This window comes from Xylaria bambusicola (genome assembly GCF_022495145.1).
Source record: "Xylaria bambusicola strain CBS 139988 unplaced genomic scaffold F5B22scaffold_2, whole genome shotgun sequence".
Taxonomy (NCBI): Eukaryota; Fungi; Ascomycota; class Sordariomycetes; order Xylariales; family Xylariaceae; genus Xylaria; species Xylaria bambusicola.
This window is the reverse complement of record NW_025953555.1, coordinates 199,816-227,210: the sequence shown is the minus strand read 5'-3', so window position 1 is coordinate 227,210 and position 27,395 is coordinate 199,816. Positions and strand designations below refer to the sequence as shown.

General features: G+C 36.1%; 4 protein-coding genes across 4 annotated transcripts; 3 read left to right on the top strand and 1 right to left on the bottom strand.

Moving 5' to 3' along the window:
- The first annotated feature begins 186 nt into the window (after positions 1 to 186).
- F5B22DRAFT_584799 (cytochrome P450) lies at positions 187 to 2,558 on the top strand. The gene is made up of 4 exons (XM_047973454.1): positions 187 to 569; positions 686 to 1,798; positions 1,877 to 2,043; positions 2,102 to 2,558. Exons 1-4 carry the CDS (start codon positions 540 to 542, stop codon positions 2,259 to 2,261), a joined length of 1,470 nt encoding a protein of 489 aa, XP_047835569.1. The 5' UTR covers positions 187 to 539; the 3' UTR covers positions 2,262 to 2,558.
- A 1,234-nt stretch (positions 2,559 to 3,792) lies between these two features.
- F5B22DRAFT_147106 (serine dehydratase alpha chain-domain-containing protein) lies at positions 3,793 to 6,270 on the top strand. The gene has a single exon (XM_047969105.1). It carries the CDS (start codon positions 3,893 to 3,895, stop codon positions 6,014 to 6,016), a length of 2,124 nt encoding a protein of 707 aa, XP_047835568.1. The 5' UTR covers positions 3,793 to 3,892; the 3' UTR covers positions 6,017 to 6,270.
- Positions 6,271 to 10,256: 3,986 nt separating this feature from the next.
- Positions 10,257 to 12,108, top strand: F5B22DRAFT_147090 (uncharacterized protein). Its single transcript, XM_047969104.1, has 2 exons — positions 10,257 to 10,958; positions 11,017 to 12,108. Exons 1-2 carry the CDS (start codon positions 10,406 to 10,408, stop codon positions 12,006 to 12,008), a joined length of 1,545 nt encoding a protein of 514 aa, XP_047835567.1. The 5' UTR covers positions 10,257 to 10,405; the 3' UTR covers positions 12,009 to 12,108.
- Positions 12,109 to 13,444: 1,336 nt separating this feature from the next.
- On the bottom strand, positions 13,445 to 15,053 carry F5B22DRAFT_147080 (cystein rich protein). The gene is made up of 2 exons (XM_047969103.1): positions 14,195 to 15,053; positions 13,445 to 14,139 (listed from the first exon to the last, which is right to left on the bottom strand). The coding sequence occupies exons 1-2, from the start codon at positions 14,721 to 14,723 to the stop codon at positions 13,601 to 13,603; spliced, it is 1,068 nt and encodes a 355-aa protein (XP_047835566.1). The 5' UTR covers positions 14,724 to 15,053; the 3' UTR covers positions 13,445 to 13,600.
- Between the last annotated feature and the right edge of the window lie 12,342 nt (positions 15,054 to 27,395).

Below are 27,395 nucleotides of genomic sequence, written 5' to 3'. Positions count from 1 at the left end.
AAATAAAAACGAGGTATGAGAATTGTGTGTTAATATTGAATGGTGGTTCGACCGTGGGAGACGGGCGACTCTGTCTGATATGTCGTAGGTTAGTTACGGTTACCTAAGTAGTAAGCGATAGAGCTTACACCTGTCATCCTGCCAAGGGGTCTCGGTCGGAGAGTCTAAACCCGTTAAACACAAATAAGATCAACAACCCAGCAAGATGCATGACATTGGCCTGCTCCCTAGCCACCGTAGTGTAGTATCGACAGAGGGTTCCGACCTAGCTGGATGCTTATTATAGTATTCCGATCGACATGCTGAACATGCTTTGCTTACCTTAAGGGCGGGTAGCTTGGCACGAGTTGCTGCATGGCCTTTTAAGTATCAACCCTCACCCTCCATTTCTTCTAGTGACCCTTCAAGTTGGCTTTTGGCGCATCGTCACTGTCAAAGGGGATACGACTTGGTGGCTCATTCTGCGACGTCCGTTGTATATGAGAAGTTCGAATTATTTCAACAATATTTAGCAGCGCCAGTCGGCGGAGACAGCCAAAATGGCGCTCATTTACTACGGTCTCGTCCTGGTATGTCTATTCCGCGCCCACCGCCTTTCTTCATAACTGCAAAAATACGACACATGGCGTGCCCAGTGTCTTTTAAGGACCACATTTGAAAAAACTAACAGCGATACTGTAACTAGGGCGCCCTGTATGTGGTCGGATCCTTTCTCTACAACCTCCTCCTACACCCTCTAGCAAGATTTCCCGGCCCGGTCTCTCACCGAGGCTCCTACCTGCCACGTGCCTGGCACTTATTCAACGGCACACTCACATTCCATGTTGGTGATCTTCACCGGAAATACGGAACTGTTGTCCGTATCGCACCCAATGAGTTAGCATACGCCAGCCCTCAGGCCTGGCACGATATTTATGGCCACAAGAAGGCTGGTGAGGAGGAGTTCCCGAAGTCCGACCGCCTCTACAAGCTGTTCATTGACCCTCCGAGGCACATCATCAATGCCAGACGTCAGGAACATGGTGCCCTACGCCGCCAATTGGCTCACGGTTTCAGTGCCCGCACTATGGCCGAACAGGCTCCTTTGATCCGCTCATACGTGGATCTCTTGATCCAGCGTCTCCGCGAAAACATTGAGAAGGCCCCTACTGTCCCGCTTAACATGCGTGATTGGCTTAACTACACGACCTTCGACGTTATTGGTGATCTTGCCTTTGGTGCCCCCGGTGGCTTCGGCTGTCTGCAGCAGAGCGACTACCACCCCTGGGTCCGTCTTCTGACTGACACAATCCGAGAGAACGCCTGCTTGATTGCTCTGGCCAACATCGGCCTCAGCACTCCCATCCAATGGCTTGGCAAGACTGCCGCCTCTAAGAACACCCAGCACCGCGCTGTTGTGAAGGAGAAGGTGCAGCAACGTCTGGAACTGGGAGCCGAGCGTCCCGACTTCATTGAGGGATTGCTCAAGCGCAAGGATGAGCTCGACCTTGATATTGACCGCCTTACCATGAACGCATCTATGCTTGTCATTGCCGGCTCCGAGACCACTGCCACCCTGATGACCGGCGCTCTGTACCTTATCACGAGATACCCCGAAGTTCAGCGCAAGCTTGAACACGAAATCCGATCCAGCTTCAAGAGCGAAGACGAGATCCTACTAAACACCGTCAATGAGTTACCCTACATGTTGGCTGTCCTCAACGAATCCCTGCGCCGATACCCCCCTCTTGCCAGTGGTATGCTTCGTGATGTTCCTAAGGGCGGTGCCACAGTTGATGGCGACCCGCTCCCTGAAGACGTGAGTTGATCCCCCCTTGGAGGTGTTGTTGAACACACCAAAACTTGAAGCGAAGAGCTAGCACTGACTTGAATACAGACCGTTGTTTCCGTCTTCCAATGGGCTATTAACCACTGGGACAAGTACTGGACCGACCCCATGGAATTCCGACCCGAGCGCTGGCTGGGTGACGCCAAGTACAAGACCGATGTATTCGACGCCATGCAGGCTTTCAGCACCGGCCCCCGCAACTGCATCGGAAAGAAGTGAGTCCTTCCCACCCGTACGTTTCTTATCGCCTTAGATACTAACATGTTCGAACAGCCTTGCGTACGCTGAGATGCGTCTCATCGTCGCCCGTATCATCTTCAACTTCGACTTGACGCTCGACCCCGAGTGCCGCGACTGGATCGACGGCCAGAAGGCCTACGTCATCTGGCACAAGCCTCCTCTAAACATCCACTTCAAGCCCCGCGTGTTCTAAGAAGTATAAAGTTACTTGCCATATTAAACTAGCTAAGGCTAAGCGTCAGAAGACAAAACAAGCCAACGAAAAGGAGCGCTTGAGAATTTATTGTTTCAGCGCAACCTGATATATATATTATATGATTTTGCTTGATCGAATTCTATAGAGAGGCGATATCATGATTTGCATTTGTGGGTGGTGTTTCTGGATTGCGTAGGTCCAGAATTCTTGGATGTATATGTGGAAATAGTTAGACTACTCACATCCAAATGGAGGATGCATGTGATAGTAATTAAAACAAGTTAACCTCCATGATATTCCACGTGCTTGAATGCCCCCCCATTCTTGAAATCCCACTACTTTGATGAAATCCAAGCATGAGCCCTTGAATCATGGGTACACGTTGACAGCGTCTTGTCCCAGTATACTCATTGGTGCTCCTCTCGCGATATTGTTTGCCATGATCAACTTGCGGTGATGAGAGAAATGCTGATACAGACTTCCAAATGAAAGCTTGTGATTAGTCAATTTTAGAAAATCTAAGCCTTAGATCATAAAAAGAAATAAGAAACATCACTAGGCCCATTTTTGATTGTATCTGAATCAGAAACCTGGGTCCTTGACTCAAACGTCTTTCCCTTAAGTAGATAAACCTGACGGGCCAGGGCTAGGAGGCTGGAGTAGTCCACGTATATCAAGGAATATGAAAACCGAGCAGAGAAAACTCATGAGATATCAGCAAGTCAAGACTGAATATGTTAGGCACACACACACATACGTTGTTGGATACCGTGATGGCGTCATGCGGCAGTAGCGTTGAACTTTTGCATTTCACCACAAGTGAGATCGATCAGTGTATTTGATACTCGGTAGTCCTATCTTCAGTACCTATCTAGGTATGTGATTTGTTCGGTATCCCTTGCAGAATAACAAGAGGCTAAGTCCCTGCTGTACTCACCGACCAGCATTTTCTTCTCTGTTTCTAGATATTGGTTGTTATGACGAGGCGTAGGTAAATACAATACGAACATGACGGAGGTTCGGCTCAGTTATCCCGGCTCTCCGTTAGCTTGCCGTCTTGGCTTTTGGCCTCAAGCGTCAACAGTCTGAATCCCTACTTCATTATTATGTTCACGCCTTCTCTTTCCTCATTATGTAGACAGTATAGAGATAGATATGATAGAACAGCTGAATGGGGTTCCCATGAAGCATGCATGCATTAGATAAAATCAATGTCTTGATGTGTCAGTTGGCCGATTTTCGGCGATGCCTTTGTGTTGGAAACGGGCGGGCTACGATTGGACAATGGCTTATCGGTGGTAACTCGGGAAGTGGATCCAACCAAGGCCATCTTCCCACCTATCAGCGTCGTCCCTCCCCACTTCGTCCGCTACGGGCGCGCATCCGCTCGATATTAGCCATCGGCTTGACAACAAAAATCCCCGTGTAGCAATGATAACAGCTGAATGTTGATTCAACTCAACGGAGCTTAAATATCTATTTCTTATGAACCGCTCGCCCCTCGAGGGTGCCATTGCTTGCGGTCATCTGGGAGTTTCATCTGGCGGTGGTCCTTGTTCTCCCTGACTCACAGGTCGTCTAGTACACCGATTCTCTGGCCGTCCGCCGTCCGCCGCACACCGTACACGATGAGGCAAGCAGTCGCGCAACAGCTGGGCCTGTTGCAACGCGCCCTGCGGTGCCAATGTCGCCCGTATTCAACAGTAGGACGGAGATTGCGACTCGGTGGCACAGCAAAGACACTATCTTCACCAGCTTCCACCTATGTAACACGATTGAAGCACGCTCGACATTTTAGCATTCAAACCGAGAATGAAGACAGTCCTCAATCAGGCACATATAGCGAAGCTGACCACGAACATGCTGTCATCTCAACTTTCGATCTCTTCTCCATCGGCATTGGCCCCTCGTCTTCACACACCGTTGGACCCATGCGAGCTGGCAACATCTTTGTTGCTGATCTTGTCGAAGCCGGACTTCTCCACCAGGTTCATAAGATCCACATAGCTATCTACGGTAGCCTTGCGCTCACCGGAGAAGGCCACATGACGCCATCTGCCCTCATTCTGGGTCTCGAGAGTGCCGATGTTGAGACTGTTGACACTGCATATGTCCCTCGGCGCTTTACCGAGATCAAGAAAAAGAGGAAGCTTTATCTTGGCCATGGTCTTGCCGAAGGAAAAGGAAAAGAAATCGACTTTGACTACGACCGTGACTTCAAGTGGGAATGGGGCCGGAAGCTCCCGTTGCATAGCAATGGCATGCGCTTCACCGTCTTCGATAAGGACGGTACGATGCTGGCAACGAATGACTTGTTTAGTGTCGGTGGCGGTTTTGTTGTGAACGGAGCCCTTTCCAAGGCCTCGTCTTCACCTTCTGTGACTAGTCAGGCTGCGGAAATGGGCCAGCCAGAGTCTAATGAACTGCAAGTTGAATCAAGCGGTGGGAGCCCGGCAGATTTGGCCGAGAACATGTTCTACAAGGAAATCAGGCGCGCAGATGCGGCGGGAGACCGACGGACAGGGCCCGAGATCAGGCCCATTGAGACTACTGACGATTCTACCGCGCTGGTTGATACACGATCTGCTGGCCCTTCCATTGGTTCAGTTCCAATAGATCCCATACCCAGCACCACAGAAACTGGCCCTCAGACGCCCCGTTACCCGTTCCGCGACGGAGCGAGCTTGCTAGCACTGTGTAATAAACACAATCTCACAATCGCCCAGCTGGTGTACGAGAATGAGAAAAGCCATGGTTACACTGACAAAGAGATTCACGAAAAGCTACTCCGCATTTGGGAGGTAATGGATCAGAGTATACTCGAGGGTGTACAAGCACCCCTCGATACTAAGCTGCCAGGATCTCTGAGGCTACATAGACGTGCACCAGGTCTATACAAGCGACTAACTAGGGGGCTATACCCATCTGGCCAGAGTCTCGCGGCGCCAAATTCTCAGGGGCAGCTGTCATCTGGAAAGCTAGAAGCGACACAGTCAGTGTCAGCCTCGAGCAGCGAAGCAGTGGAAATAACCAAGGCTCTCAGCCGAAGGGGTCTAAACGGCAAGGGACGACCACGTGTTCATGGATTAATAGCTCACCCAATCATGCCCTCACCGCCCCGACGAACCTCCCTTCCAGCCATGGACTATTTGACTGTGTACGCAATCGCGGTAAACGAGACCAACGCGGCAGGCGGGCGAATCGTGACGGCGCCTACTAACGGTGCGGCGGGTATCATCCCAGCCGTGCTCAAGTATACCATTGAGTTTATCAGCGATGACCCGATAGGTGATGTCTTAACCTTCCTTCTCACGGCTTCAGCCATAGGCATGCTCTACAAGCGAGGAGCCACCATCTCCGCTGCAGAAGGCGGATGCATGGCTGAAGTAGGGGTTGCCTGTTCAATGGCAGCCGGCGCATTTGCGGCATGTATGGGTGCCAGCCCGGAGACCATTGAGCAGGCCGCGGAGATAGGTATCGAGCACAACCTGGGCCTCACGTGCGATCCTATTGGCGGCCTCGTTCAGGCGCCCTGCATCGAGCGCAACGCCCTTGGCGCCGTCAAGGCCATTTCAAGCGCGAACTTGGCGCTGAGTTCTGAAGCCGGGACTCAGAAGGTCAGCCTCGACGACGCGATCCGGGCCATGAGGCTAACGGCCGAGGGCATGCGGAATGAGTTCAAGGAAACAAGTCTCAGTGGATTGGCTACAAGTGTGCCGTTGAACATTCCTGTGAGCGTGCCTGACTGTTAAGGACTCTACCTACTGCCTTTTCTTGCTCTTCTGTTCATATCAGACAGAGCCTTCTGCCTTTAAGCGTTTGGGTTTGGGTTTTTCTTTTCGGTATTTGCTACATAATACTTTGATAGAGTATGGCGTTGCTGGTCATTTCAGAGGAATCCAGCCATGGAGGGGGGTCACGATATTAAATCTCACGGGACGTCTTCTTCGTCACAAAAGGGTGAAGTGAAGGCTCCCGCTTCCGCCTTACACTAGGTAGAACCCCATAGATTATTTGTTTTAGATCAATAGATTTCGGTCAGCCAGCTGCACTACTATGAACCTCCTCAGAATCCCCATTGCGGGGGAGGCTTTTAGAGTCACAAGACTAGTCTGCCTCGTGGTCGCTCGCTAGACTACGGCGCGAACGCCGCATGAGTTTTCCTACTTCCCGGAGAACCCCAGGGTGGAGAGACTAGCTCGTGTTAAATCTCCTTGACCATGGGGTAGTGAATGCCCAGACGATTTGCATTTCACTTATTTATAAAGTTTCGGCACGCGCCCCGATGTACATATAGGTAGGTAGGTAGTCAGCCGGTGGTGGACGGGCTGGAAGGAAGAAAGGGGGGGGGAAATATGAACATTTCCGGCGACGCAGCGATATAAAGCCCGTGTTTTCTCCGCGGAGATGGCCGCGTAACGCTGCCGAGTTTCCCCCGTGGCGTGATGGTGCGCACACTAGCTCAAGTCGATGACGTGAGCCGAAGTCGGGATACCTACCCTTTACCTGCATCTCTTGGACTTTGAGTGCTGTAGGTAGATGATATACTTAAGTACAGCTGCGCTAGATCTGTATTCCCTCTGCGCCAAGTCGCTTCAATTTGATCAGATGACAGATGATAGTCTGTATAGTACGTAGATGATCGCAGCCACGCGCATGTCTGGGCATGCAGACTGGGAATAGGACTAGAGGTTAGAGGTTCCTTGAGGATCTTGAAGTACCTATCTAACCTACCGATCTGGACTACTGGAGTAGGTAGCTGGGGTAGATAGCAGTAGGGAGCGAGTTAGAATAGCGTCCCGGATTTCCTTCAAGATAGCTTCGAGGTCTGCTTGGAAAGTCCGGGGAAATGCTTGACGGACATGCAGCTAAGCTGCGTCAGGCCGTTGCTCAGTAATGCTCTTTTAAGGTTCTCATTACGCGTTCCAACTTTGACATGCGCCATGGCGGATTGGACGTTGCTTGATTGCATGAGGATTGCAGGTACCGGAGAGTTACCAGTATTACCGGGTCACATGTGACGTAGCTGGTTCAAACTTGTCACCAACGACCAACATGTGATGATCTCCACTGCCAATGGCTATTATTGATCTGGCGCTATATGCCGAAGGACTTGGAAATCAAGATAATGGATGAGTAATGTCCTTCTCTGTCATTTTTCCCGGTCGGTCTCCCCGGTTGTCTTTGCTCAACACTTGCCGTTTTGACATAATTCTGTCTCACTCGAAACTGCATCCGGGCATGTCTGGACATTAAGCGCTGTGGAATTTTTAGCAGTCAGGATCAGTGCTGCAGGGAAGCGTCTGGTTGCTGTGAATGAAATAGAAGAGGAGGGCGTAGTTGCGTATGCGTGTCTCAAGTAGAAGATCGAGTGGGTACGGGGAGTTACAGAACGAAATATCGTATGGAAGCTATTTGTTGGATGAGAGGCGCAGCGACAGAGAAAAGTGACCCGGGCTGATACGTAAAATTTATTCCAAAAAATCCATTCAATAACTTCCTATTGCAGTTTTCCCCCCTAATAGAAGTGTCATACCGCTAGAAAACAATGGTTGCTCACATGTTGTGACGAAACGTCGAGAAATTTTCCTTTGGTGGAGTCTCGGCAAGGCGCGGCATTGCATCCGTCCACATCAACATATATACGTGAAACAGATCGATCGGGCTACCGATCCATCGAGTATACGGAAGAAGGCCCGAGAATAGAAAAAAAAAATCCAGTCATTGAAAGAAGGGGCTGTACAAAAAAAAAAAAAAAAATTCGCTTCTCTTAGATGCTAGCTAAGTAACCTGTTCTTTGTCCAGTTGCTTGCAGGGATGTCTACTAGTGTGATGCAGAAGTTAAAAAGGTGGCCAATGATATCTTAGACTGCCCACGGGTTGGGAAGAGCATATGCCAGGCACAGGGCTTAATTAACACATACAGGACAGAAGGGTAGCAGATCGACTGACGGGATGCCGTTCTAGTACCTTTTTTTCGCTACTATGTAGATGAATGCTTTTTTTTTTATCGTACCAAGCTGTGACATTCTAGACTCCATGTTGAATGAAGTTGGACGGCTTAAACTGGGTCGATTCACATGCGGCTCTTCCTGACGGGTTACTTTGTTGGTGTGCGTTGTGGATTTCATAGCGTAACCATGTCGTAACTAGCTCCATCACCAGCGGCTATACTTAAGCGAAAGGCCATGCGTATACACATACATAGTAGTAGCCCATGAGCCGCATGATACCGATCCGTATTTCACGATGGCTTCATTCAGGTGGAGTCTAGGGGAAAATTCTTCTTCTCCTTTACTGCTTATGTACCACGTAGCAACGCGTGAGTCCATACGATGTGGAGTTGTCTTGTGGCTCGGGAGTGATGCCGTATTACTACATGTACACTTGTGGTAAGTACACGCAGGTGTGTGTCAGCAACGTCAGGGAGTGGAATCCCTCTTTCAGACTCTCTGTACGAGCAAACAAAATGGCATTTTGGTGATACGGATTGTGGCTAGATGGGTATGCGATTGTCCTCCAGACGATCTCCCGATGTACGATGTGTTTGTGATACCGAGTAAGTAATCAATCACTCCAGTAGAATCAGCCCTTCTGGCTCTCTTTTAAGGCTGCTCTAGTACCTACCCTTTTGGGCATCCCATGTTCTCAATACCGCCGGATTATTGGACAATACGTTACGTCAAGTATTCACAAGCAAGTACCTGGCATTCTTTCTGCTTCCATGTTGAAAGCTGCATACTATGTAAGGTCCTATAATAGATATATACACACGTATATACATACTGTATGCAGTACATGGCCCTACGATACTCAGACTTTGTGAAACACTTGAGAGGTAAGTGTGTAGGTATTTGGGCGGTTTGGTTTGATACCAGCACCTATATCTGACCTATCTACTTACTATGTAAGTGCCCGTGGCTTACACTTATGCTGTTGTTCATGACGCCATAAGGCGAATATCGAAATGAGATGGTGAGATCAGGGCGAGGCAAGATTCAGAACATAAGTAATTTATTGGCATTGACGCAGGGATTGTGCCATTACTTAGAGTCATACATGCTCGACATGGTAAGAACCGTACATACATATTAAGTATCAAGCTTCAAGCCGAAAGAGTCACGCCAGAGTTGCGGAGAGTACCGTACCACTAAACAGCTCCATCCGAGACACGTTGTGGCATATGTGCAGTGGTACCTCGCTGTAATTGAGTACTATAGCCTCTGTAAGGTAGCCCTACCGAGTGTCTCGCCCGGGCTTCGGGCTAGGGGATCTAGCGGCTACTAGCACCCAGGTACCTACTGCTTAGCGAGGTCAGCAGGTCCGCTGTAGGTACCTTCGGGGCGCGAGACGGTCTGCCATCTAGCTTTCTACATAGTACATCCCTAACTACTTAAGTAACGTAGGTACTATGTATACAACCAGCGAGCAACCAACCAGTCGGCTGGATTCTATGACACATAATTACTCGATGGAAATCGCCGGCGAGGCAACAAACTTGTGGTGACCTTGGTTAAGTTTTTCTTTGGGTCGTCTTTGGGTCGTCTCTGGGTCTCTAGATGCGCATAAGGAGTCATGAGGCCAAAACGTATAATAGTAACTGGGTGCCCTTCACGACACCCGCAAAGAGGTGTACAATGCTTGAATCAAAACATCAATACAGCTTTCCGAACAAGCACCCCAGACCTTTACTTTGTACTTACATCATCCCAAGCTACCTCTCTGTTTACAACAGTAGGCCTTCCTTGCTGCATACGTACTTCATCATCTTGTTGCATTCTTGACCGTCCACAACCCGGAACTCGTCACCGATTGTCTTCCATAGGAATCTTCATCCTCTGAATTGCTTTTATCACTTCGTTCCGGCGGGATTTGAGCGTCGTCTGTAAATAACCAGCTTGGCTTGTCCGGCATTCACAAGCCAATCAGATTCCCGAATTTGCCTACCCGTCACCCAAAGCGGATAGGAAGTGGTTCTTCGTGCTCCACACCCGCCACTTACACACAAACACAAAGGAGTGAAAATATAAGAGGACCAACGGTCTCAAACAAACGGCCGGTAGGCGAAAAAAAAAAAACATATTTTGTACGGAGAAGACCAGATCATCTCGTTGGATTGGGCTTGCCTACACTGCTTCAAAATGCCACACCGCGTGGTAGATTTCTTCCGCTCTCCGAACGACAGCATCCACAGCATCAAGCAAACAGTTCAGCGCCACGCAATTCCTGTGACCCGCGGAGGATCGAAAGAGCGACAACGTCCGAGTCGCACATCGTCATATGGATCCTCGCACGATGGCGTTGTCGAAGACGATGTCTTGGCGCCCCCGGTCAAACTCCCGGAGCCCAAGAGCAAAGAACACCACCGCATAAGCTTTCCTATTCTGCCCTTAGTCGGACACAAATCGCAGAAAGATGTCTCTCAGAATCCAAGCGCGTCTTTGGATTGGAGGATCGAGTCTGGAACAGCTGTCATGTATGGGAGTCCAGAGGAGAGCACAGGAGCTTTGGTATCCGGACAGTTGCAACTGTCTGTAAAGGATGAGACTTTTGAGGCCGAGAACCTGCATGCTAGGCTGGAGATTCGCGTTACGCAGAAGAAGCCCTTCAGCACTCACTGCCAAGATTGCACAACCCAGAAGACAGAGTTGAAGAGCTGGTCCTTCTTAAGTGAGCCAACAGTTCTTAAGAGACGTAAGCAACATCTTGTTCCTCCTTATAAATCTTCCGGTAAACTAACCTAAGGCTATAGGGACACACGAATTTCCATTTTCTGTATTATTAGAAGGACACCTACCCGCCACGACTGATAACCACCTCCTCTCCATCCAGTATGTTTTCACGGCAGAAGCACGACCGCGGGACGGCGGGCTACCGCTCAAACTACAGCGTACCATTGATGTTCGACGCTCGCTACCCTCGCCGAACATGCCACATCACAGTGTACGCATCTTCCCACCAACAGACATCACCGCCAACGTGCATTATGATGCTGTCATCCACCCAAACGCCACTAGCAGGTTTACATTACGGCTCGATGGCATTGGGAAGCACAACACGAACAGCCACAGCGTAGAGTACTGGAAATTAAAACGATTATCGTGGAAATTGGAGGAGGATATCTCGACAGTGGCACCTGCGTGTCAAAAACACGCACCTAAGGCCACTTCAGGAGGAAATGCGAACCAGAATGGCAATGAGGCCAAAAAGGGCATCACACGCTCGGACACCCGCGTCATCGCCCACGCAGACCTACATTCAGGTTGGAAGGCAGACTATCGCTCTGCAGAAGGCACCATCGAGGCCGAAGTCGACTATCAGACCGGCGGATTTCCCTCGCGGACTGCAAGCTGTGATGTGCGTGGACACGACGGTACCCAAGTCTCGCACCGTCTTGTAGTGGAGATGGTGGTGTCACAAGAATACGCCCCTCTCGCACACATGCGCCACGTCACGCCCACGGGCGTGGCACGAATCCTGCGGATGAACTTCGCGGTCGTTATTACGGACCGTCCCGGGATGGGTGTGAGCTGGGACAACGAGGCACCGCCCATCTACCAAGACGTCCCTCCTTCCCCACCTCCCTATGTACCAGATACAATTCAGGACGGCACCGTGGAGGATCTGTGCCTCTCATCGGCGTCATCCACCCACAGCTCAAGCAGCTCAGATTCTGAGGATTCGGGGGAGTCAGATCTAACAAGACCGGATCTTAACGTATCTGTGACTGCAGAAAGAACATGAGAACACGACTTGCATTATTCTACAACTTTTCAACAACTGCGACTAAACAATCGAAGTCAGAGGATATAATATTGCGGGAGTTTAAAAGCGAGGGATATCACTGATTTCATTAACGCCAAATACCCCACAAAGCGATGCATTCCATTAATTTCGTTTTTTTTTTGAAACATTTCAATTTTGGAGAATAGATCTTGAGAGCTCAGGCACAAGAGAGTGGCAGATTGCTTCGTAGAATATCAGCAAGATATCTGAGCATGCTATTGTTAGATAGAAGATAATAATGATAATCAAGATGTGTCATGTCACACCTAGAATGAGTTTCACTTACTTTGATTGACCTTCGAGGCTCATTAACTCCAGCCTTGGATTTGTATGGTTGAGTAGATACTTGCTAGATTATGTAATAGATACTAGCGTGTCGATGTTGTTACGTAAGAGGCACCTCGTCGAATAGGGGTAAAACGAATGCGGGTTTCCGGGGAAAGCAAAACAGACACGACATAGAACGTAACAGACCATAGATGTAAGATTATTAAACATGTTAGATTTGCTTTCTTAATTATATGGATAGCGAATATCACTGCTGCTTTTTCTTTCTGTTCCTAGACTTTGAAATAATGAGGACAGTTCATTTACCCGATAACTAATCCATCTAGCCCATCGAATGAACAAAGAGATAGGGGTACAATATTACTCCCGAAATGTATTATACAAGAATGAAAATGGCATAGAATAAAATATGACGGGACCGATTTTGGATTCCAAAGTTAGAGTTCCAGTTCCTCGGGCGTCGTCTCGCTGCTTTCGTACTCCATGTGCTTTGACATTACCTGGTCGTGGTTGATCCTGCTCGTGGAGACTACGGTTCGGCTCTTGGTTGTGTAGCGCGATAGAGACCGTGAGACGGACTCGCTCGTCTTCGGACTATTCTCCCTTGCGTCTGGTATGCTGGGAAAAGCGTCCATTTTAGGGGTGGAGGGTCTCTCGGGGTTGAGAACAATGTCTTTGGGAGATGCAGCCTCTTCTGTTGCCGGGGCCTGGGCGGCTTGGTCTCTTGGTTCGGACCTTTGAGGGAAGATACCTTTGGGAAGCCTGGGAATTAGAGCGGATAGTGCCAGACTTGCTGCTGATAGGAGGAGTGTGGTGGTGTATGAGAGGGGATTCGTCCAACTCTCTGGTTTTTCTGGTGAAGCATTCTCGGGTGATGTCGTGCCTTGTGGGCCATCGTCTGACGGTACAATATCTGGCGAGGCACCGTTTGGTGAAGCATCGTTCGGCGTGGGGTCATCTCTCAAGATATCGTCCGGCGAGGGGTCGCTTGGAGAGATATTATCCGCTGGATTGGTGTCTGATAGGACACTAGTTGGCGATGAAGAGGGACTCAATGAATCAATACTTGCATTCTCTATGGAGGCAGAAGGAAACAATATAAATTAGCTAGCTGCTCTCTGATACATTGTAAAACGAATGCGGCCAAATATGATAACACAAGAAAGAAGTATACATATCAACCACCGTTGTTCCGTAGCCCAGTCCAAGCTCTTCCATCAGACCATCTCCTCTAACTCAAGGCTCAATGAAAATCCAAAGATTTATTTACCTTTCTTCGAGCAGCTTGACTTGTTGCAGTCAATCTTGTTGCAGCACTGATCACCACTCTTCCAGATACAGTTGTTGGCGTCGGACTTAAGATCGCACGGGACTTCCATGAATTCAAACTCGACACACATCTGCGGGTCTTGGGTGTAGAATGTTAATGCAGGCGTAATTGCAGGACAAGCAGGGCCGACACCCTCCGTGAATCCTCCAAGGCAGTACTTTCCGCAAGGCCATTTGCTGATGGAGAAGTGCCCAGCCAGGGAGAACATTGGGGTCCGACCGATGTGTCCTCCGTTGAAAGCGTGGATGAGCCATTGGTTCTTGTTGGCGCCGGTTGCCAAATCGCCGTACGTATCGCGGATGTAGACCTCAGTTGATGGGTTTATGGGCTTCCCAGCAGTGCATTTCTCGTCCAGACAGAGTTGAAATTTGCCATAACGCTGGGTCATGCTCTCAGCGGCTGCGTAATAAACGTTGTCGCCAGCAAGACCCAGTCTGTTGCCATTATCGGCTTTGAAAACATAGCACTTGCCTGGGAGATATTAGTAACAGTCTAACTAAGTGTTATTGTTTATCACTGTAATTACCAGATTCAAGACCAGAGGAGCATTCTCCATCATCACAACCCCCTTGCTCATCGGGCGTCTTCTCGCAAGTGCCGTCGGAACTCTCGGTTGTTCCCTTGGGGCAGACACATTTGCCATCGACAAGGGCTTTGCCATTCTTGCAAAATTCCTTGCATTGATTGCCATCAAAAGTGAAACCAGTCGGGCAGCACCGATAACCGCAATGGTCGTTACCGGCTAGGTCGTGTCCATCAGCGCAGCAGTCAAATGCTGTTTCAGGGCTACCGAGGAGTTGCTGTCCAGCAGCACAGCAAGCGAAATACTTCTTATCCTCGGACAATGAGGGAGAATATCCAGCTTTACTACACTTTCTCGTAGTCGTACAATCGAGGCCGTCGTCGCAATCTGGTTCTTCGTAGGTTATTGTGTTGCCTTTAACCTCCGCGCCGGGCGCAATCTCGTAGGTTGGGACATTCTTTTTGTAACTTTTGGCATTGACACCAGCTGTGCAGAGTACCAAAGCCAGGAGGCTAAGCTGTACGTTCTTCATCCTAAATGAGATGATGGGTGATATTATGACAAAAGAGGTTTGGTTTTAAAGAGGTGTGCCTTGAGCCTGCTACTAATATCTTCCTGCCACTTTGCTTGAACTTATGATACCATGATCTCTTCTTATATATTTCGACTACAATGGTGATCCTGCCATATTCGCTTCGCCTGGACTATTGCATTCAGCTCTCAACTTTCGCTAGTTGAACTTGCAGATGCGGTCTAACGACGACATACATGTAGATCAATACTCTGCGATGGGGAACCCGTAGGACTCGCCGCGCTCCGCTTGGCAACGAGTATACCTACCCCGAGCTTGTGGCGAGCTGACTGAAGTTGCTAGATCTATGATTGGAGGCTCATGAACTGTCAAACTTGGTTCACTTGCTGCTAAGCATACTCAGGTAGAAGAGTTGCGTTCAGCTTGATATGCATCTCCGAATTTGGAACCGCCCGTTACAGAGGTACGGTTGTCCCACAACCACTCTGCCAAACCAGCTATTCAGCTCGTCACCAGCCCTATGAGCTTTCCGCATCTGGCAATACACCCCGGCAACAATCTGAGCTCAACGGCTGACCAGACAGGGCCTAAATCCTACCCTATTGATTACAAAATACCATTCGAGCTGGTGCCGCCGGGGTGTAGCACTGGATGTGGAAGCGTAACGGCTCAGGTTTTTGTCCCAGTCCTCTGTTTGGCATTCCGTGTATCTTTTCTCGGGTTGAAGCCAATGAACTACCTAACTGTCTACTGCAATGCGTCTCACCAGATAATAATATTCATTTCAGCCCATATCTAGATTAAAGCAACAGATAGTGCACATACCCGCAGACATCAGCGCTCGGCACTCAGACCTCAGGCAACAAGTTAGATGTGAAAAGCACTGCATTCTTTACCCTTTCGCAGGGGGTTTCTACATGCTCTATACTACAACCACAGTGATATAACACTGTGATCCGTATCCAATAGTCTCATCAATTTCTTCAGGTCGCATGAAACGACCTGAATTCCCCATCAATTCAGCTGCGCGGGGTTCAGGTACGACATTAGCACAGTCATCACGTTGCATTCGATGACACCGAGGTCGCCTAATTTAAACCAAATCTAGCTTGTATTTATCTTTTGGAATAGGAAGCTGCATGACAAGCAGTGCCATCATCTTTTATCTAACGAGCGAAGCGATGTTATACACATAAAACCCATGGAATAAAGCATTAGGGTCGAACCAGGCATGGCAATTCATCCTTCTTAGATATGTGATGTGTCATAGATGATCTAGTCTTTGTCCTTAGGTGCATACACCTTCGTTTCGAAAATTGTCGCGGTAGTTACTGTGATCAAGTTGTCCTCATAGCCCTATCTAAGGACATCTCTCAAGCAAGAGTCAGTAATAATATCTGTAGTCAGCTGTTGAGTTCTTCATCACAATAAAAAACATACAACTCAACTAAACAATCCGATATAATTGATCAAGTTATTCCAGTTTGCGAAATGCGGCCCTGGTTAGGACCCGGACATTGATTTTCGTTCATGTTTTTTTAATATATATATTTCTAAGTACTACACTGTTTTAGCGATAGCTTCAGAGATCTTGAGATTTCGCATTGTATTGATATAAATTGGAGCTATTACCTCTGACAGACATACAAAAAGACCAGCATTGTATTTTACAACAAGGCAAGGTAGCTAGGCTTAGAACTTGATGCTATTCAGATTACAATGGTCAACTAGGGCTGCAGGAATCCTTGACCAATCAATTCCTTCTTGGCCTTGGCGGCTGGACTCGACTCTATATACAACTGGTGTGCTAGACCCCTCGAACGTTCAAAAACGACGCCGTTAGACGTTCGAGGTCTAACGGTTATTATATGGCTCCACCTACGTCCAACAAGACCTGATCGCCTAAGTCTCATTGGCTTGTTTCATGAAGCGAAGTCTGTATAACCTCACTTTCCAATATTGCCTGCATGTCTTTGAAGATCATGAACAGCCTGCAATGGCCTTTCGTACGGCCGAAGCGCACCGCAAACTACATTTTCAGCCGGTACGTGTGTAACATCTTTAGTGTTCAGTTAGAGTACATCCCCCCCCCCCCCCGGTTGTCAAGTTCCTAACAGGAACTGGCAACAATTTCCCTCTAAAAGCCTAGATGACTGTTTATTTCTGCGTGTAAAGATGGCTAATTGACCGCCAAGTTACTATCAATGGCTTCAATTATGCCACTAATGTGACCTCAGTTATACGACGAGTGTTGTGTCTCCTGTTGTCTGTGATCTTGCTAAGAGACTATCTAGAAGGTAATCTACTTTCTTAACCATCTATAATAATTCTGAAGCGTTGACTCATCCCTTTGCTAGATTTCAAGTTTTGCTGCCGGCTCCCTCAAGTCTAATAAAATAACAAGGCCGACTGCAGTCCGTGGCTATCGGATAAGAGAACAAAAAGACCTTCATAAGGACGGAAAACTACTTGCTACAGTTGAAGACGGGATTAAAGGCGGGTAAGCTAGAACAAGTAGTAGAGCCCGGCTGGACCTGCCTTTAACTTGATACGTAACTAAGTTTGCTTCCTAGTCTATCTAATCGTTCGTCTCAACTTAAAGGTCTAAGTAGTATCGGGCAACTCCCCGTTATTACACCTGTGTGGTGGCACCTAAGACAGCCTAACACGTTGCAATAAAGCAGAGTGTTGAATTCTGTATGTAATACGTAAAGACCTGGATTAACTATCTGAATAAGTAAAGGTTATTCTATCTAAAAGGTTACTTTAAGGTAAATGCTAATTGGCGTAGAAGTAGGGTGCCAGAATTATTATATAATTATTAGCGTTATCCTATTAACCTAATATACCCCCTTTTAAAAAAAAAATTACATTTTTATAATATAAAAACTATTATATATATAAAGCTTATTTACTATTAATTAATTAATCCTTTATATATAAGTTATATATTATAAAGTTAATATATTATTATTATTATTTATTTTAATTAAGCTTTTATATAATAGGAACTGGTTAATCTTTAAGTTAGTTAAAATTCTAACTTTAATTATTATTAATTAATATTATTTATTTTATAAATTAATTAGAATTTTATATTATTTATTTTATAAATTAATTAAAGTTTTAGCCTTAATTATTATTAAAAGTAATTAAACCTTAATTATTATTAAAGGTAATTAAACTTTAATTATTATAAAAAATAATTAAACCTTAATTATTATTAAAAGTAATTAAACTTTAATTATTATTAAAAATAATTAATATTAATTATTATATTAATTAATTAAAGGTTTATAAAGTTAATTATTTAAATAATTACTTTTAATTAAATATAATAAATAGGTTAAGCTTTTTATATTAATTATATATAATTTATAATAACGCATCTCCCACTTGACCTGGCCACCCAATTGAGCTGGCCACCCCCTTAACCTATATAAAACCCCTTTATTTCAACCTTTAATAACTTTACGAATATTGGTCGTACGATTTAATAATTAGTACCTTTAAATCCGTTAGTTAAAGGGGAATCTAGAGGTATTTTTTACTATTTTTTACAAAATTTATTAAGCGAGATATTAAGCAATATGCTAAAGGGGCGCTAAGCAAGGATTAATTTAGCGCTTACTTTAGCGTATTGCTTAATAACTCCGCGAATATAGGTCGTAAAAGTTAGTAAAGGGTACCGTTAAATAGCTCTTTTTATTACGAATCCAATGGTATATTTTATTATTTCATACGATTAAAATTCGTAAAGTTATTAAATTATCACGTGATTAGCGCACCGACGTTATTTGTATGGGCTAAGGGGGTGGCCAGGTCAATTGGGTGGCCAGGTCAAGTGGGAGATGCGTTATTATAAATAATATAATATAATTAATTTTATTAATATTATTATTTTTTTTATAAAAGGTAATATTTATAAAATAATTAGCTATATAATTTAATATAAAATTAAAATAATTATAAAATTTAATAATATTTTCTTTATTTATTATTATATTTTTTTTAAAATATTATTATTAATATTAATTAATTATAATAATAAATATATTTATTATATTATTTAAATATTTTATTTTTTATAACCTTTATTTTATAAATTATATTATTTAATATAAAAAGGTTATATATAAGCTTTTAAATTTAATAATTATTTTAAAGTTAATTTATATATTAATAAAAATAGTTATACCTTTTAATTTAAAATTAAAAAAAATAACCTTTATTTAATTATTATTAAAGATTATATTTTAATTACTTTTTAATAAAAGTTATAATTTATATTAAATTAAAATAATATAATAATAAATAATATAATTTATAATATTTTATATTTCTTTTATAATTAATTAAATAGTTATAAGTTATTTTATAATAAATTTAAAGATTAAATATTTAAATTATATATATAAAGCTTTTAAATTTATAATTTAAAATTTTAATAAAAAGCTTTATATAATTTAAATTAATTTTATATTTAATATTTAAACTTCCTTTTTTATATTAATTAATTTTATTATTTATTTATTTTTTTTTATATCTTTTTTTAAATTCTTTTCCTTTTATTTTTAAACTTTATTATTAAATATTATTATAATTACTTTTATTATTAATATTTTCTTTTTATTCTTTTTATTTTTAATATATCTTTTTATTTTAATATTAATTTTATATATTTATCTTTAAGCTTTTAATTCGTTTTTAATTTTTTAAATCTTTTTAAAAGTTTTATATTTATAAATAAAAATAAAAGGAATTTTAGTTTTACTTTTATAATTTTATTTATATATTAAACATTATATAATAATATTATTTTTTAAAGCTTTAAATTTAAATAAATATTTAAATATATAGTATTTTCCTTTATATTTAATATATTTTAAAAAGTAATAGTTATTTAATTTATAAAAAGATTAATATTTAATATAATATAAGCCTTTAAATAAAGCTTTATTTTTATAATATATATATATTATTTATTATTAAGTATAATAAATAAAGATTTTTTATAATTATTATAACTTTAATAATAATAAATATTACTTTAATTTTATTTATATATTTAAATTATTAATTATAATTAAAGCTATTTTACTTTTAATAATTATAAAATTAAAAAGATATATATTATTAAAGAATTTTAAAGTTATAAAGTAATATAATAAAAGAATAATATACTTTATTTTATTTTTTTATATACTTTATTTTATTTATATTAATATTAATATTAAAATATATTTAATAAAGTAAAGTTTTATTATTAAATTTTTAATATAATTTTATTAGGCTATATATAGGGTAACTATTATAATATTTTTTTTTTTTATATTTATTTTCTTTTAATATAACGCATCTCCCACTTGACCTGGCCACCCAATTGAGCTGGCCACCCCCCCAGCCCATACAAGAAACGTCGGTGCGCTAATCACGTGATAATTTAATAACTTTACGAATATTAGTTGTATAGAATAATAAAATATACCATTAGATTCGTAATAAAAAGAGCTATTTAATGGTACCCTCCACTAAATCCTACGATTTATATTCGTGGAGTTATTAAGCAAAACGCTAAAGTAAGCGCTAAAATAATCCTTGCTTAGCGCCACTTTAACGTATTGCTTAATATCTCGCTTAATAAATTTTATAAAAAATAGTAAAAAATACCTTTGGATTCCCCTTCAACTAACGGATTTAAAGGTATTAATTATTAAATCGTACGATTAATATTTGTAAAGTTATTAAAGATTGAAATAATAGGGTTTTATATAGGTTATTGGGGTGGCCAGGTCAATTGGGTGGCCAGGTCAAGTGGGAGATGCGTTAATTTTATATAAATTAAAAGTAAAAATTAACTTAATTATTTTAATAATTAAATATACCTTTATAATATTAAAAAAACTAATATATTTAAGGGCTTTAATTTAGCTTTAAATATTAATTTAAATAAATAATCCTTAAGTACCTTTATTAATAAGTTTCTTTAAGAATTTATATATTATAATAACTACTTTTCCTTTTTTAATATTCTATTTATTTTTTTTAATAATATTAACTTTTTTTATTTTATTATTATAAAATGTTAATAATATATATAATAAAATAAATCTAATTATATAATAATTCTTCTTTAATTTATATAGCTTAAAAGTATTTACTTTTATTATATAAGCTAGCTATAAAAATTTAAATTATAAGGTAAAAATATTAAGAAATTTAAATTTGTTTTCTTTAATTATATATATTTTTAATAATAATACTTTAATATTAAACTATTTAAAATTTTTAAATAAAAACTTAAAGTAAAAAGAGGGAAACTTAATTAAAATAATAAATATATTAATTTTTAAATACTAAAAAACTTTATTAATTTATAAAATTATAAGTTAAATAAATAATATAATAATATATATTATAAATATTATATAAATTATAATATAAACGTTTTATAGAATTTTATAAATAAGTTTTACTATAATATTTTAATATATTTTTTTACTTATTTAAAACTAATAAAGCAGTTTAATAATATAAGTTATTAAATTTTAATAAATAATAGTTATATTAATATTATTAAAATTATTTACCAATTTATTTTATATTAATACTATAATTAATTATAAGGAATTTAAAGCTATAAGGATAATATCCTTAATATAATTAAATATTATATTATATATTATATATTTAAGATTTAATAAATATTTTACTTTATTTATATTTTTATTATTAAATTTATAATTAATAAATTTAACTATTTATATAGGAGGAACTGTTTTAATAATTAAATATAAATAACTTAGGTTTAATTAATTTAATTTTTTTAATATATTTTTAATAATATTATTTAATTATTCGTTTAATAAAGTAATAACTAATATTAAATTTATTAAAATAAGATTTATTATAGGTTTTATTTAAATTAATATTATAATAAATAAATCTAGTTTTACTTTTTTAATTATTTATTCCTTTAATTATATAGTATTATTTATTAAAGTTTATTCCTTTATTTTTATTTATTCCTTTTTTATATATAATATATCCTATAAATATATAATAAGGATAAAAAAGATAAAAAATATCTTATTATAATTTAAATTTCCTTTTATAATTTAAATTTATAGGGTAGGTTTTTATTTCTATTAATTATAATATAAAATTAATTATTATTTACCTATTTTAAATATTTAATAAGCTAATTAAACTCTTTTTTAATAATATTTCTATAGTAAATTATAAAGGTATTATCTTTTTTTTATTAGTTTTAAATAATATAATTAACCTATTATACTATAGTTATAATTAAATTAACGTTTTAAAGGTTATTGTTTTTATTAACTTATAGCTTAATTCCTATTAATAATGTTAATAATAGAGGTATTATTAATTAAAGCATTATATAAGTAGCTATACTTTTATAAAAGAGTTTACCTTTAAATTAATTAATAATATATTTAAAAATTAAAAATTTTATAAGATTTATATTAATATAGTTATTATTATAAGTTAAATTTTATAATTTATTTTATAAGTTTAATTTAAATAAATTTATTATTAAATTAAGGAATTAAATATATTAATATATTAAAGTAAGTATTAATTATATTTTTTATAATTATTTAATATAATGTAACTTTTATTAGTTGTTTTTACTTTTTAGCCTTTTGGACTATTTAATAAATATATTTATTTTTATTAATCTTTTTATTTATTATAAAAATTAGGAATTTTACTTTAAAAAGAGGGTTTTTATTTAATTTATACTTTTAGCTTAAAGTTAAAAGTATAATAATATAAAATATAATTTAATTAATTTTATCTTATTAATAATTAAAATTAATATAAATAGCTAAATAGGTTAACATTTTAAATTTATATTTATTAAAGATTTAAAATAAATTTATATATTAAATAATAAATTCTACTATATAGAACTTTTATTTTTTTATAAATTCCTTTAATTCCTTTTTATATTATAGTATAAAAAGCTTAAATTATTAATTTAAAAATAAAAAACGGAATTTATTTATAATAAAAATGTAAATTTTATTTAATGCTTTTTAAATGTTTACTTTTATCCCTATTATTATATATATTTTTAAATAATTATAGGTATAACTTTTTATTATATATAAATATTTTATTATAATTATAAACTTTTTATCCGTTATAAGTTTAATTTAAATATTTTAATAAAATACCTATTTAATATTAAAAAATTTAATTTAAATATAGTTTTTAAATTAAGGTATTATTCTATATTTATTAAAGTTTTTAAAAATTATTAACTATTTTATTAAATAGTTTAATATATTAATCTATTTTATATTAAGTATTATTATATATATAGTAAAATAGGCGCCTCTTTTAATAATATTAATAATTATATTTATTTATTAATAATTTTAATATATAGCTATTATAAGGTAGGTAGTTTATTTTATTAAGTTTATTTAAATCTATATTATTTTTTATTTTATAATATATATTTTAATATTATTAAAAAGTTAAAAGATATTAATATATTTTTTAAAAGTTTATATTTGTTTTTAATAATCTTTATATAAATTAATATATTTTACTTTATATTTTTAAAATAATAATATTTATATATTAAATAATATTAAATAGATTAATAGTATAAAAAATAAAAGGGATATTATATAATTTAAAAGTAAAAATATTATATAAAGCTATTATAGGACAGTTTTAAACATTAGCCTATATTTATTAATAAAAGTACGGATTTTATTATTATTAATTATATAATGGATCCCTTTGTTAAATTATATATATTTAAATTTAAACTTAAATTTATTAATGGTTAAAATTAATATTTATATATTATTTAAGGTAAATATTTTAATTAATTTAAAATATACTTATATTAAAAGCTTATATATTATTAATTTAATAATAAATATAAATATATTAATATATATATTAATAAATATAATACCTTTTTCTTTTATTATTAAATAAAAGGAATAAATTATATAAATTATTTTAATACCCTTAATTATATTATTAATTTCTATTTATATTTAAATACCTTTTATAAAAGTTTATATTAATAATAAAATATATTTATTATAATATATAGCTATAAATTTAAATTTAATCCATTTAAATTTACTATTATTTATATTTATTATTAATATTATATTTATTATAATAATAGTTATAAATAAAGCTAATATAAAATATCCTTTAAAAATATTATATTTATTAACTTAATATTTATATATATTTATATTTTTACTTTTAATAATAAAAGTATTAATTTTAGCAAAATCCTATTTATTAAATCCTTTTTTATATTTTAAGTAATAATAAATTTAGCTTAAAAGGATATTTATAAAAATTAATAAATATTAAAAATATAGGTATAATTTATATTAATATTCCAATTATTTATATATTATATATTTAATAATTAATTAAATTAAATACTTATTTTTAATATAAATATTATTATAATTAAAGTATAAAAATATTTATTTATTTTATTTTTTATAATATATTATATTATATTTAATTAATTAATATTATTTATATAGGTATTAAGGATAGGTTAAATTAAAGTACTTAAAGAAGAAAGTTCTATTAAATAATTTAATAAAACTATATATAATTTTATTTTTATTAAAAATATAAACCTTAAGGATTTTAATATTAATTAATTAAGCTTTATTTTATTTTGGGTAATTATTTTAATTACCTTTAGGTTAAATATCTTATCCGTTTATTCTATTAAGCTAAATGTTTTAATTATTTATTCCGTTAAATACTATAAGTAGTATTATATTTATGGGTATAGATTTTATTTATTATAATTTAATTATTTTTTATTTAAAAGTTAAAGCTTTATATTTATTTTTAATTGTTATAAGTTTAAAGATAGGTTAAATTTTAAATATTAATTTATATTTTATATTTATTGTCACGACGGGCGCAATGTGCAGTGTCGTCGGTGAATACTGGAAACACATTATTAATTGTATAGTGACGAAGTAAGGAATGACTTGCCAGGTCATGACCTTCGTCAACTAGGCTATATACGCTACGGAAGGCTGTACGCACTGACCACTAACTGAACCACTAACCTGACCCACTAACCTGTACGGCCAGCCCCAAGGGCTAGGAGCCGTAACTTTTATTATAATAAATAAGCTATTAAGCTTAATATTTATATATAGTTTAATAAGGTTATATAGCTTCCCATTAATACTTTTAATAGCTATTTAAATAAGTTTAACTTTTTAATTAAGCTTAACCTTTAATGCTATAATAAATATAAATTTAATTTACTTTTATAAAGCTAAAAGCGCTATATACTATATTTAAAATATAATATATTTATTATTATATATTAATATTTAGTATATCTTTACGTTTAAGGGTATTAAGCCTATTAATAATAGAAGTTGCTCCTATTCTTCTATTAGCTTTATATTATTTTTACTTATTTCTTTTTTTAACGTTTAACCTTAACCTTTAAACGTTAACGTTTATTATTTATTATATTATTTATAATTGCTTAATAAGGATTAAATAGCTATAATAATATAGGAATAAAATGTTATTAATAATTATACTTTTATATATATTTAATTTAATATATAATTAAATAAATGCTTTTTTTTATTTATAATAGCTTAATAAAGGTTTAAAAGTGTTATAATTAAGGGTTTAGGGTATAGCTATATTAATGCTATAAATAAAGATTTTAAGCTAAGGAAGAAAGGAAGGAAAGATAAAATTAAAATATAAACGTATATAAAGATATATATAAGCTAATAGCTATTATAGGTTATATAATTTTATTAATATAGGTTTTATATATTTTTATAATATCCTTTTATAATATATATAATATTTTGGTATAATATATATTTAATATATTTATTATATTTCCTATTATTAAAATTGAAATATAGGTGTAAAATAGGTTAAAGAATTACTTATAGCGTTTAGTTTTAAATATAATGCTATTTTATATAGCAACATTATTGTCGGGATAGTTGGTAACAAATTTGTTAGCTATTATAACTTTTATTTATTTATTTAACCGTTTAAACGGTTTTAATATATTAAGCTATCTTTTATAAAACTTTTATATTTTAATTAATAAGTTTTTAAAATTCTTTATTAGGTATTAAGTATTATTAAAGTTATAACCTTTTTAGGTAATTTAATATTATAGCGTTTTATTATACCTTATTATTTATAACCTAAGTAGTTATTTAATTTTCCATTTTAATCCTCCTTTAATTTCTTTAAGTTTTAATAATAGTTAGGTTTATTAAAGTAATAGGTCTTTGCTTACTTTATATAGTTAATTTATATAAAAAAGGTTAATTATTTTTATTAACTTTAAAAGGTTTAATATATAGTTATATCTTTCCTTTTTAAATATTTTAAAGGGTTTAACCTATTAAAAGTTTAATTAAATAGTTAGGCTATTAATTATAAAGCCTTTCTTTTTTAAAAAAACCTTATTTCTTATATAAAAGTCCATTAAGCATTACTTTTTATTTACTTATACTTTTTATTTTTTTTATATAGCTTTTATTGCTTTATAAGCTACCTTTTATACTTTATAGGTTTATTATATTAATTGTTAGGCTAGCCTTTTAAGTGTTATTTTTTTAATAATATTTAATAAAGGTAGTAATAAAAGGTTCCTTATATTAATTCCTATTAGGACCTTTAATAATATTATATTAATAGTTAAATATTAAAAGGTATTATATATAAAATTTAATATAAGTAAATAAGGGTTTTAATTATTTTAATATTTATTAATATAAAAGTATAACTATTAGTTTAACTTTTAATTTATAAACTTTATAACTTCTTATATTTAAAAGTAAAAGGTACTTTTATATTAATATTTAATATAGGTTAATTTATTAATCTTTATTAAAAAGTATAAAATAAAAGATTTTATATTATTTAAAATCTATACCTTTAAAAAATTTAAAAAACGGTAGGTATATTTATAATATTAATATATTATATCTTTTGCTATATTGTTTTTTTTATTAGGTATTATAATTAATAGGCGGTTAAATTTATTAATAAATGCTTATATATATTTATAGCTATATTTATTTAAAGGTATATTCTTTTTATTAATTATAATATAATGTTAAATAATTATAAGGATTAATAATAAGTATAATAGTTTAAATATTTTATTTTAAGGAACTTTATTTTATTAATAATTATAATAATTATAAATATATATCCGGATTCTTTATTTTAATAAGGGTTAATAATAATCCTATTTAATTATTTTAATATATTTATTTTATTTGGAATAAATAGTAATTATTAAATAGTAGGCTTTTTTAATTAAGGCTATTTAAAAATAAATTTTTAAATTAAAGGTTAGCTTTAAAATAATTAATTAATAGTCTTTATATTTTAAACTTTATTTTTTATTTTTTTATTAAATTAAGTTTATTAAGTTAAAGCTTTATAGGGTTATTATTTCCTTTTTTATAGCTATTATTAGCTTACTTAAAGCTTTAGGTAAAATTAAAGTTATATTTTATTCTTTAGCTTTATAGGCTTTAATAGTTAATAAATTAATTGTTTTATAGGATAGTATATTAGCTATTATATTCTTTTAATTAGGCTAGTATTAAAAGGTAATAT